Genomic DNA, 13,075 nt, shown 5'->3' on the forward strand with positions numbered 1-13,075 from the left:
TTATCCTGTAATTCTCACAAACACATTAGTCCCTCAACCACGTTTGTCGTCAATACTTCAAAACCAATTAGGAATGACACTAGATGCACTTACAGTTGTGATGCTGGATTAAGAAATATCAATCATTCCATTGTTAGAGACATATCTGAGTAAATACATGCCTTATATGGTCAAACATGAGTGAGTGAGAATCAAGGCGTGATAGAACAAAGGGAAGGGCGGCATGGACGAAAGCGTCAAAACAAATGACAAGAAAAAAAAACAGGATGTGCTTCAAGTTGTAACCTTATTTCGAGGAAATTCAACGTGTAATTATCTCGCAAATATAAATATGGAAGTATGGAACCGAGACAAACTTAGAATTTCCGACTGTCATCGACAAGGTCAAGCCGACTCCGGTAGGGGAGCGGCGACATCGACGCGTATTTCTCGAAATCTTGATGTGATTTTTATTATGTTTAAGATGCTTTGTACTTCCGGTAAAGTTTATAATAGATTTGATCCTTTTCGTGAAAAGTAGAGAGAGTTAAACTTATAATTTAGTTGACCTTGACCCTGTTTGGAATCTCTCCACTCCGTGGAGTTGTGGAGCTCGGTTTTGGCAGCTCCGTCAACGTGAGTTGCAGTCTCGTCCGCTCCGAGAGCGGAGTTAGATGAGCGGAGAGGAACCGCACACTCCCTTGCGTGATGCATCCAGATGTGCAATAACAACATACGTCGTGGACTTGAATGTGAAACATCGTCCTCTCTCCAACCGCAAATTCCCCACATATCGTCATGGCCTGAAGTCTACCACGCCACACGCTTGGCTCGGACTACAGACTCCCCCCGTTTCTCGGATGCACTGCCTCGCCTGCGCCGCGCCCGCTGCAGCGGCCGCCGCTCGTGCTCCCGGAAAGCGCTTCGGCCGCCGGAGGGTGGTTGTCGACTGCGTCGCCTCCGCAGACCGCAACGTGGAAGGAACGCCTCCGAGGTCAGCGCACCTCTCGCTGCATTTCTGCAAATTTTCGGACTACGCTGTTGTCAAGAGCACAATCGTGCAGTCAGATTAGATAATCCCATTCATATTCCGTATCATAACTCAGAGTTTTTTTCCCGACAAATTATCACTGTCTGTAGCTTCTAATAAACAGTATACTTGAGCTGATCTTCTAATAAACAACGCAACTGCTAATATGTGTGTGAATTTTCGTCCAGGCTAAGGGAAGCATGTGAACCTTCTGAAATCTCAAGCACAACACTGCTGTTTGCGTCAAAGAGGAAGATTCTTGCATTTTCGGCCTTTTGCCTTTGCCTACATTCTTCAAGGTACTTATCAGGTTCGGACTAGGTGACATGGTAATTAGGTGTTAATAGAAATTAATCCTACGTCTTTTTATGTACCAGATTATTTTACTCCTGTAACAGTGTTAGTTTATTGTGTCTCAACTTTCTATAACTTGCTATGTTCTTATTATTATTACAGCACTTGCTTTGGGTGATCCAACCGTCAAAATTGAGGATGTAACTCCAAAGATATTTCCATCTGGTCCATTGTTTCCAACCGAGGTCGCTACTCAGTACTCTGTTGAATAAACCTTGTCCTATTTACTTGTTCTCAAAACATATTTACATTTCTTTGAATTTTGCTGCCTGTGTGACAGAAACGGATCGCAGAGCTTTTTGAAACAAATACTTACTCAGTTGTCAACATTTTCGATGCGACACTGCGTCCCCAGCTCAATGTAACAGGTGTTGTTGAGGTAAACTAAACACATGCTTGAATATAGACCAAGGGTGTCGTATGCTCCTAGAAGCACTAGAATATGATACGCTGGGTACTCTACACATTTTCTCCATCGAATAGTTTGATTGTGCTAAAGTTAGGCTAATATTGCTGAATCATTCTTTGATATCTTTTGCGTATGTACTTTCTAAATGACACTTTTCAAAAGATGCAAGAAGCTCTTGTTTGAAAGAAAATGTTTTTAACATTCATTGTAGATCCCAGAAGGAAATGGTTCTGGAGTTGTTTGGGATGAGTCTGGACATATTGTTACAAATTATCATGGTATGTCAATCACATGACTATATATTATATGTCTACCATATATGAACAGCACAACCTACTCCTCTCATGCCTACGTTACCGTGCTTGACTCTTTTCCATTGTACACAATACACTGAATTTACTTTTGATACATGCATGTGTTCGCAATGTTGGTATGATTGTAGTGGTTGGCAATGCTCTTTCGAAAAATCCAAAGCTTGGTGAAGTTGTTGCACGTGTCAACATTCTTGCTGCCGAAGGGTAAATTCTTATATAACTACACTTGCTAGTACAATTTCCATGAAATTTGATGGGGCATTATTATTCCTTGTGTATGCGTGCCAATCAACATAAATACTCTCCTATATCTGCTTGAAAGGATACAGAAAAATTTCGAAGGAATATTGATTGGTGCAGATCGCGCTAAAGATCTTGCTGTCCTTAAGGTAAAAGTTTCTTCTGACTAATTGTTCTGAACAAGGGTCAGGGTTTAATTAAAAATGATAATGCTCTTATATAGAGAACTATTGTTGATATTAGTAATTCTAAAATTAACTATGTAAATGGAATTTTATATACTCATGCCACATAAAGCTAAAAAAGAGACTGAGCAAACTTCAAAATGGGAGGGACTGGGGGTGGTCGGTGGAGACTTAATGACTTCTACTTTCACCATGTCTCCTTGTCGATTAAATTAGTTTTCTGTTCCTCGATTTCCTATTTCCCCTTCGAGCTAAATAGATGGCATGCAATTAGTTTATCTTGTTTCTTTAAGGATCACTGAGTCATATTAGAGACTGAGATTACACGCCGTTCTGTATGTCTTGTCGTTTCCTCTATATTGGGAATGTCAACATGGTATTTTAGAGCGCCGAGATGATCATGTGAACCTGCTAACATTGTGCTCGCCCTATCTCCATCTGGTTCATGGACGCGCATTGCAAGGGCTAGAATGTTTAATTTTGTTAGTACAAAAGAAGGCAGTCACAAATGAGTTCTCAAGCATGTCCAGTGCCAGTTTCGTGATATTCACCTGAGTTCATCTTTAGTTAATCATAGTTATGTACTCCCTCGGTCCGAAATTCTTGTCTTAGATTTATCTAGATACGGATGTATCTAACACTAAAACGTGAATAGATACATCCGTATGTAGACAAATCTAAGATAAGAATTTTGGGACGGAGGGAGTATGTTGCTTAAATTGTTTCTATAGTTCGCTTTGGAAAACATCTCACTGAACATTTTCTCTTTGTGAATGTCATATATTGATATGTACATATGTCATAGGTGGACGCCCCTTCAGATATCTTGAAGCCAATTATTGTGGGACAGTCCTCAGCTCTAAAAGTTGGTCAGCAATGCTTAGCAATTGGAAATCCTTTTGGTTTTGACCATACTCTGACTGTTGGTGTTATCAGTGGTTTGAATCGAGATATATTTAGTCAAGCTGGAGTGACAATTGGAGGTGGGATTCAAACAGATGCAGCTATTAACCCTGGGAACAGGTTTGTGGAGATGGTATAATCACCAAATTTCGTATAATTATTTCAGGAGCAATTCATAGCAAATTTTGCATTTCAGATTCCAGAACTTTTTGGAACTGAAAATTGTAGGGGAGGCCCCGACATTTCTGATTTCAGAATTTACGTAGAAAGTAGAAACTACTGCTAGTGGTACTTCTTTGAAGACTGGCACATCTTTATATTTCATTATCTGTCACTTACAGTTAGACATTCCTAGGCATGTGTTACTGGTTTCACCTAACTTGACAATTATGGTGTTTATATTTCTTATTCAGTACCACATTACTAAATGCCAAATTGCAAAAAATGGAAGGTCTATGTTGGTACACAGACAAAACTAGTATTAATCTTGTTCTTTTGTAAGTGATTAGTATCAGAGTTCATAAGACAGGACACATAAACATGGAGTTAAATTCCAGCTATGGTAGTTGGCATAGTGATCATATAGCATAATAGTCTGGAACTTAGCACATAGCATCCAAATTGTTTGCTTAACTAACTTAAATGTATTTAATTCTTTGTGAAACCCACTCATTGAACAATTACTATATGCTTGATGTTGTATAGTCTATCCTAGTATCCTACCACATTCAAGATATAAGCTCAACCACTTTATACAAGTGATTCACTATTACCTGTGCTATGGCCAATGGGACGGTGAACTCGATTGCTCTTACTCTCGAAATGGACCATTCACTGAAACTGGTGGCTTATATCTGTAGCACCTTTACTTTAGTTAACCTGTCAATTAATTAAATATGAGCCAATCTGATTTCTTTAGCTAAAAATGAATTACAAAGCATTTTACTAACCATACAGTCTGATGAACCTCGATGCAGCGGTGGTCCTTTGCTAGATTCGAAAGGGCACATGATTGGTATTAACACAGCAATTTTCACACAGACAGGTTAGGTTACTTCCATTTTGACATCTCCTATTCAAAAATGCACTGGGAGATCATGATTGGCTCTATTAATCCATAAATTAGAAAGTAGTTTCATTCATTTTGAGATGTTAGCATATTTCTCTGCTTTTTATAGCTGAGCTATACCTCAGTCGCTATGCGTGTTACCATTTAAAAGATAAAAAGAGTATGTCTAAGATTAGTAAAAGCACAATCGCTGTTAACTATCATGATCTTAAGTTCTTAACTAGTGGTTATCTTACCTACTTGCTGTATTTCAGTGTCATTTTCTAAGTTACTCTGCTCATTGTACTGACTTTTATCGGTGATGGCATTTTTGGGATGACTTTTGTTTGTGATGAGGTGATCGGGGGTAATATCATGACTAAGATTCATTTTTCTTTTCTTTTCGCATAGCATTCATCTACCTTGCTATATGCTTTCATCCTAGAGGTCAGGTGTTTTTATTAAGTAGCTTTTCGCCTAGTAATCAACTGATATATATACTGTTGGTTACTTCTTCTCAAGCCCAATATCAGCCAATGAATTGACTTCATTGTGTTGACTTGGCAGTGCATATCTCAGATTGAACTACATCCATTTATCCTTTTCTACCGATCAATGTAGTTTCTAAGTTAGTCTGAGATGCCATTATTTCTTTAATGTTGCAGGCACGTCCGCAGGTGTTGGTTTCGCTATCCAATCATCAACTATACTCAAAATAGTCCCTCAGTTAATTCAGTCTGGAAAGGTATGCTGCTTTGACATCTTAAAGCCACATCATGAACTTAATATCATTTTTGTAACCATTCCCTTAGAATCATTTGTCATCTTATGGTGATGACATATGTGTAGAGAAGTATAACATTTATTCAACAAACATCACCCTGAAGCTGAGAGTTATTTATCAGTAATCTTTTTCCTTCTTCCCATGCTTGCCTATACTTGTGTATGTTTCAGTTGTCCACGCATGGTTGTGAATAAATGCGTTAAACAATCCCAGATTTTTATACAAAGTTATTGCACTAGGAGGAAACTGTTTAGCCTTTTTGGTTCTACAAATAGTAGAAAAACATTTGTCAGAGATCACTATACTTTCATTGGATAAAAAAACTTGCACTATGCATGTATTCTCCCATTCCTTGCAGGTATTTCCCAATAAAATCTACAGTATGAAATGAGCAAAGTTAAACCATGTTACCATTTGGTTATTTGTTCATTGCTGACACTCGTATTTAGTTTCTGTACTTTATATTGGTCTAAGTTATGCTTACCTTTTATTTAAGGTTCGTCGTGCTGGCCTGAATGTGGAATTCGCACCAGATCCGATTGCGTATCAGCTTAACGTCCGTGATGGTGCCCTTATACTGAAGGTAAACTGAACTGTTGCTACCTATCTCTGCTCCGTTGGCCAAACCGAAACAGAAATAACCCCTGATGCCATAACTTGTGTTCCACTGCAGGTTCCCCCGGGCAGCGCAGTAGAAAAAGCAGGCCTAGTTCCTACGGGCAGGGGTTTTGCCGGCAATATTATTCTGGGTGATGTCATTGTTGCAGTGGATGGCAAGCCGGTGAGTGCTTGCTGATCAAGTTGCATTCATTAGATGTTTATATGATTTAGACAGGCTTATTACCCTCTCGCCTCCTCTCATTCGCATGGTCTCTTCTGGAGCAGATCAAGGGCAAATCTGACCTCCTGAGGGTTCTAGACGACTACGGCGTTGGAGACACGGTGACCCTGACAATCAGAAGAGGCGCGGAGACAATTCCGGTAGCCTTGTCGCTGGAAGACGCAAGCGTTTGATGTACTGTACCCCTTGAAGTTTGTTCCCATTCCCAGTTCTGCAATGTAATCTGATGACCTCCTCGTGGATTTTTGATCAGTCGGAAGTTTTCATTGAAACCTTGTGCGTTACTAGTCGTACCAAGATGATGCCATGTGCTAGTCTGTAACCGAACAAAAACCCACGGAACGGGTAAGGACGTGGGTGGTGAATGAATGAGGAATGTTACCATTTCACACGGAAATGGCGCTCTTTGGGGGCGCGCTTTAAGTTAAACCGAGGGATTTCGGAAAGAGAAAGCGAAAGGGGAATGGAATGTCGCTACCAGCGGCAACAGCGTGAGGCTTTGGATCTTTGAACGGGGGCTTTGGGTTTTGGACTGGCCCCACTCAATCCAAGGCAGCAGCAGCAGCGCGGCCAAAGAAGAGTGGAGGGAACATAACATAAAGCGGCGGCCAGCGGGAGCTTCGGCTAGCACAGCAAGCCAAAGCAGGGGATGCCTCTCTTGTTTCTGGCACACATGCATGGGGAGCCGTGCTCCTCCTTGCTTCACAGAGAAGCTTCCAAAGTACACAAAGGCGAAAGCAACGAGCCTGTGATCTGCGATCCAAAGGAAAAACAACAAAGACGAGAAGAAGATGGTCTCCACTCTACAGCTCCCAGGCTCCAAGGCTAGTACCAGTAGAGAGCATTTTTGTTTTCCACCTGGCAGGACCATACTGTATTTAGTAGCGCCCTCGACACAAAAACCTCTGCTTTTTCTTTCTTTCGTGGTCACGCTCACGGTCCCTCGCCTTTCTCTTTTCTGTGATGTGGATTACTGCGGAAAACCCTGCATTACGGAAGATACCTAGGCGCCTGATTCGCCCCCACTAGATTTTAGCAGGCTGTATGTATGTATACGGCCAATACGGGATTTAGATGCAAGCAAGTGTAAAGCCATATGTTGCCTTGTTGGGTGTGTGTGTCCAATGCACATCGTATCTCCCTCTCTTTGAGCTTTAATTTATGCCTTTGGACCAAGATCTTACCCGTCGCTGTTTCAGATGTGACCCTACGGGGATACTCTCCTATATCTACAACAACAAACACACGCAATAACATGGTCCAAGGCTCCAAGCTTCCTCCACTGCCCCCATAAAACTTGTGCGCCGCCAGCCAGGCGAAGCTAAGCCACCTTGGGTGTCACAACTCTCTCTCACACACACACTAGCCAGGACATCATGATGAGAGTCCCCAGCCTTGCACTGGCGATCCTTGTCCTCCTCGCCCTCTCGGCCGCCACCGGTCGTCCGGCGGTCCTCGCGGCCAGGACCCCGGGCGTCCTTCTCGCCCCAACAAGCAGCCGCGGTGTCGACCAACCGCGGAGGCTCGTCGAGGCTGGCGGCAATGGCGCCCCCGCCGCCAGCCTGGACGCCTCCGGGAAGCCCGTGGCGGCGGCCGGCTCTTCTCCGCCTCCGACGGTGTTCGACGCGGACCGGATGAGCAAGCGGCGAGTCCGGAGAGGCTCCGATCCCATACACAACAAATGCTGAGGATTGGGCGGACCAAATGATGGCCAGACTTGAAGGGCCAGCCAAATCTCTCTGTTTCCTCTTGCCCCTCGTTTTCTTCTTCTTCTTTCTTTGGCGCTTTTTTTCCCTCTCTTGAGGTTTGAGTCGTTCCATTCCTTCTGGGGTTCAACCGGTTTTGTCATAGAAATACATGTACATAGATGCCGATGAAAGGATGGGCGCATGTGTACCTACTTATTACTTGAGTCTGAATCGAGCATTGTCCTTCCGGATACGTACGCAACTCAGTTTTACAGTAGCATACCTTTTAAGATTCGTTCAGTTCCCGAGCTGAGATTTGCACGACGAAATGCCTCATGGTGAGTGGGTGGGTGCCTTGGTGGAAAATGGCACGGAAACTTCCTGCTCCACTTCGACGACTAGATCACTTCACTTCAAGTCTTCAACGTGGCCGGTGTCTCAAGGCGGCTGAGCCAGGCGAAGGGTCCGGTACTGGGGACGCGCGCACGAGGGTGGCCCCTAGCCCGGTTCACCGCTGGTGTCACGCGAACAGGGGCGTGTGCCGTCGCGGGTTGCATCCTTAGTTCTTGGCTGCCTGCTCGTCACTGACAATCGAACAGCTTAGCCGGCGGGCCGAAGACGAGCACACTTGACGGCGCTGCGTGCTACTAGTATTTAAATTTAGTTTTTTTAGGCAATCTCGCGAAGCTTTATTAAACTGCAACAATGTTTACAGAGATAAAAGATAGATTGCCGGGGTGTCCTAATCAAACATAACGACAGTATTTAAATTTAGTACCACACCGCTCGTTCGGCTAGCCACTTCGCTGCCTAAATAACGAGACGATGAAGCATGTATCGCAGGCTAGCACTAGCTATGCTGGCCTGCCGAGGCAAAAAGCGGTCGTGACGTACTTCTGGCCGGGCTTGGCCCAGCAGGCCTGTTACCCTAGGTCGCTGTTAACTCGTGCATGTTGGGGGCCAAGAAGTGCGGAGCGTCGTTAGTCTTTTTTCCTTTTACCATGGTGAGTGGTGCCTACTTGTACATGCGCACCTATAACAACAAAAAATGGCCACATCAGTTTCGTTTGAACATTCAATTTTCTTTTCATGTTTAAAAAAAAAACAAGTAAATCATATATGGATCTAGCAAAACTCCAGCTTATTTAGATCACAGACTTGGGAGATAGTGACAACTTAGTTGGTTCATTCAAAAAAAAAACTTTGTTCAAAGATCAACATTTTCTAGAGATTGCAAAGAATTTCAGTAAATCATCCATGTACAGTAGTGATCTGAAAAAATTTGGCTGACCGCTGGTTTGTGAGACATTAGCTGATTTAGTCAGCCAACTAGTGTGACCTTTTTTTTGTTGTTGCCACGTGTGTACTTACAAGCGTGACTTATCTGTCAAGAATAATGTTAATAGAATCAAATGGTGGATTAGAGTTAGCCGTAACAGATTATGCCAACATGTGGTGTTTTCTGAGCCTGAATAGTAGGTGTTCTGTGCAAAATTGACCCCAACAGTTGGTTGTTTGTGCAATTTCCTCTCACACAAAGGGTAAAAGTAGTTAGGATGATGTATGGACAAACTTGTAGGCATATTGACTAGCAATATCTGAATGCTATCTTTGCTGATGAGAAGAGACATATGTCTATCGGTGTTTTATTTGGCTTGTTTTAGTACCTTCTAGTAATTTACATGTGCTTAAAGTTTATAATTATTAATAATTGCTTGTTGTTTATGTGTAACTTTAGTTTGAAGCATTTATAAATTCCCCATACATGCATGTGGTATATGAATGTTTCGATCTGAGTCCATTCCGTTCCTGTACTATGTCCGAATCCGGCATTTGAATCCACATCCATCTTGTTTTTGAATCCAAAAATAAATATGAAATAGAATGCGAGATAAGCATTATCCATTCGCATTCGATCCGGTTTCACCCCTACCTGGCACCTCCTCTTTCATCAAACCTTGCCAAATCTAGGGACAAACGGCTCCAACGAGCCAAATTCTTCATCAATGAATCAGACACAAAGAGGTCGATATCCCACTATGTTTATAGTTGAAGATTAGTGAGTCGGAATTTTGACATTACACATATTGCTTATTGTTTTAACATGTCACAAACTTATATATGGTCTTGACAGAATGATTTTGGGTATCGACTGCAAAGGATTGTGTTCAAATTTTAAAGATATTTTTTGCATCATTGTATATAATATTCTTGTTGTGTTGGACACGTCGATTGCAAAGGATCTAACATATGCTGTGAATCATTTTTCAACTTTTTTGTTGCAGCAAATGGGCCATTTGTTGCATACATAACTTTTACTGTTGCATGCGCATATTTTGGTGTCGTGAATTTTTTTTCATGATGTTTATCAGGCGCAAAGGAAAATGTTGCACGGTCACAAGAAAACATGTTGTGTGTGAGCATTTTGTGCCGCAAAAGGTTGGACACTCCAAATTTGCTAATAGTGGTGGGACTGAATGACTATGAAGGCATGCAATACGAAAATGTGTACGTCCCAATGTTCTCCCTAAAAACATGTACATATACTAAATTCACTCAATATCAAAAACACATTTACACAAACGTCCACCGAAGACACCGAGACAGAGAGCCTGAAGATTGAATTCACACACAAAAAATCTTCTTGATGCATTAAAAAACGCTCGCAAATACACACATACACTAACCTTGCCCATAGAGACACACCCATACTAAGTCTAGGACTTGAATCAGTGGGTTGATTCCACCACAAGAACCTAATAAACTGAGCATAACTTCTTGCTGCCATTTTTTAAAAGGAACTTCTTGCTACCTTTGAAAGAACTAGCATAGTTGGCAACACCATAATCGTCTTAAAAAAATGTTCACGCAATAGACCGAGAAGAGCCACGAGGCATCATCCCCTTCCTAGTTAGTGCATATGTAATGTACAAGCAAAACCCTGGTGGGTCACATATTTGGATGAGGGAAACAATAGGCAACGATGAGTGCCCATGGAGGGAATGTGTGGTGCGCCCCAAAGTTGGGATGGAGGCCGCAAACCCTAGCATAGAGGCGCTCAGAAGTAGAAGAAGAGATGCCCAGAATATGGGGTACGGTCTTTGGGTTCATGTGAGGATGGCGAACCCACATACAAAATGAGGAAAAATAAATGGCCAATGAAGGGGCCACCTGGCAGCAACGCGTCCCGCAACTAGCCACTTACACTCGGGGCTACGAGCACCAAATAGAGCCTGGATGCACCTAGAGCTTCCATTTTCTAGGAGCTTAGAGTTTGTAGGGACATGTAGTTACATCTAGGCGTATTCTTCACCAATGTGATATATATAGTGACGTTTAAAATATTCTTCACCAATGTGATATATATATATAGTGACGTATGAAATAGTGCAAATGAATAGAGCATACTTGTTTTTTTTGCGGGTTAGCTATACTTGTTCTCTTACATATTTAAGACAATTTCATGCCACCATGTAGGTGTATCAACTGAAGTGGCACATCATTGTGTAGCAAAGTCTTCTACGGCCATGTTGGTCCAAAAAATGTCTTCTATGATCGTGGATCCACTTTTTCTGAAATAAACCTGAAACTTTATTCATTAGAAATAACCAATACATCATTTACGAGGGTTGTTACAATTTCATTTAACGGTTCCTCGAACAATCAGAAGTCAAAGAAATCTAGCTGATCTAGCAGCTCATGAGCAACTTTATTTGCTTCTCTGTTACAATGTTCGAACCTAGTAATAATAAAATCACAAGCATAATAAAAACAATCACCAAAAATTGCCGCTACTGCACCCGCCGACCGTCCTCCATCCTTCATGGTATCAATCATGTTCGAGTTAATGATAAGGTGATTGCATCTCGACCTTTGCACCAGCGATAGACTGAATTTGAGTTCCAAGGCTTCAACCATCAAGACGTCCATGCAGTAGTATGTCTTCTCATTCCCCCAACAATTAATTTGCCTTTGTTGTCTCTCAGCACTGCCCCCATTGTGCCTCTGAGTAGGTCATGGTCAAGAGAAGCATCAACATTAAGTTCCACAAAAGCCCACTCGAGGGCAAGACCAACCACCCTTTTCATAGAGGCCTTTGGAGATGAGGCAGTAACAAAGTTTGTAGTAAGAGCTAGTATCCCCATAAAGATCCGATACGCATTCTAAGTTGTCTTCGTGTGCACCAATTTCCGTCTTTCTCGCCATAGATACCAAGTTGAGATAGGAATCATTTCATGCACATTCTGATGACCCATGCTCCATAATTCATGTTATGGTAGAAGAAGTAAGTATTCCAACTTTGCCTCTCCCGCACGATCAACCACACAGGCTTTAGCAATAATATCATCCAACCCCAACCCTTTTCAATCCTCCTTTGCTTTATCACAGAGAAACAACATGTGCTTCGTATCTTTTAGATCAGCTGAATAAGTAGGACAAGTGGGCAAGATCTTCATATGTCTCATTGTGAATGTAACAATTTTCTTTTTGCAAAAGTAACATGACACGGTAGTGTTCCATGTAGCGTATGCCATATAACTTTTTGACCTTTGTCGAGCCAGATAATTTTTATACCTTCCTCCATATAGGGTTAAGAGCATCTCCAACAACGACCCGCAAATTGCCCGCATACGTCCGGACCGTGTTGTCCGGACCGTAGAAGCCATCCAACGCGGTCCTGTATCCATCAGCAGGGCGGTCCGGACATGTTTTCTCCCCCAAACAAGAGACAAACATGTGTGTGGGGGGGGGGGGTTACGGGAGTCCGGACACGCGAAACATCGCTCTCTGCCCCCCTAGCCCACCCAAAAGGAAGGCGGAGCCCATGCTTTTTGACCATCCTGCAATGTTTCCGTGCCAAAATCCCACACTCTCTTCTTCCACCCCCCGCTGATCTCTGTCCATTTCCCACTCTTTTCTCCCACCATCTCCTTCCTTCTGCCGTTGATGCATGGAACCGTCGAAGAATCTGTCGGAGATGGAGCCTGCGGAGGTGCCGGAGGATCTAAGCATCATGCTCGCCCGAAAGATCAGCTCGGCTACGTGGCAAACTCGTCGCGTCAAAGTGAAGGCCGCAAAGGAGGAGAAGCTCATGAAGAAGTTGGCCACCAGTGGGCCTGGTGGTTGTGTTGGGTGATTCGTCCATTTTGCATCATGCTTTTATATCGATATTTATTGCATTATGGGCTGTTATTACACGTTATGTCACAATACTTATGGCTATTCTCTCTTATTTTACAAGGTTTATCATGAAGAGGGAGAATGCCGACAGCTGGGATTCTGGCTAGAAAAGGAGCAAA

At 42.6% G+C, this 13,075-nt stretch overlaps 1 protein-coding gene across 1 annotated transcript; it reads left to right on the forward strand.

The window, feature by feature from the left end:
* Positions 1-686: 686 nt before the first annotated feature.
* LOC123045662 (protease Do-like 8, chloroplastic) lies at positions 687-6,476 on the forward strand. The gene is made up of 13 exons (XM_044468806.1): positions 687-973; positions 1,198-1,319; positions 1,466-1,548; positions 1,644-1,742; positions 1,984-2,050; positions 2,215-2,290; positions 2,409-2,475; positions 3,317-3,534; positions 4,392-4,459; positions 5,128-5,207; positions 5,743-5,829; positions 5,920-6,027; positions 6,132-6,476. Exons 1-13 carry the CDS (start codon positions 840-842, stop codon positions 6,258-6,260), a joined length of 1,338 nt encoding a protein of 445 aa, XP_044324741.1. The 5' UTR covers positions 687-839; the 3' UTR covers positions 6,261-6,476.
* The last annotated feature ends 6,599 nt before the right edge of the window (positions 6,477-13,075 follow it).

Source organism: Triticum aestivum, chromosome 2B, assembly GCF_018294505.1.
Source record: "Triticum aestivum cultivar Chinese Spring chromosome 2B, IWGSC CS RefSeq v2.1, whole genome shotgun sequence".
NCBI lineage: Eukaryota > Viridiplantae > Streptophyta > Magnoliopsida > Poales > Poaceae > Triticum > Triticum aestivum.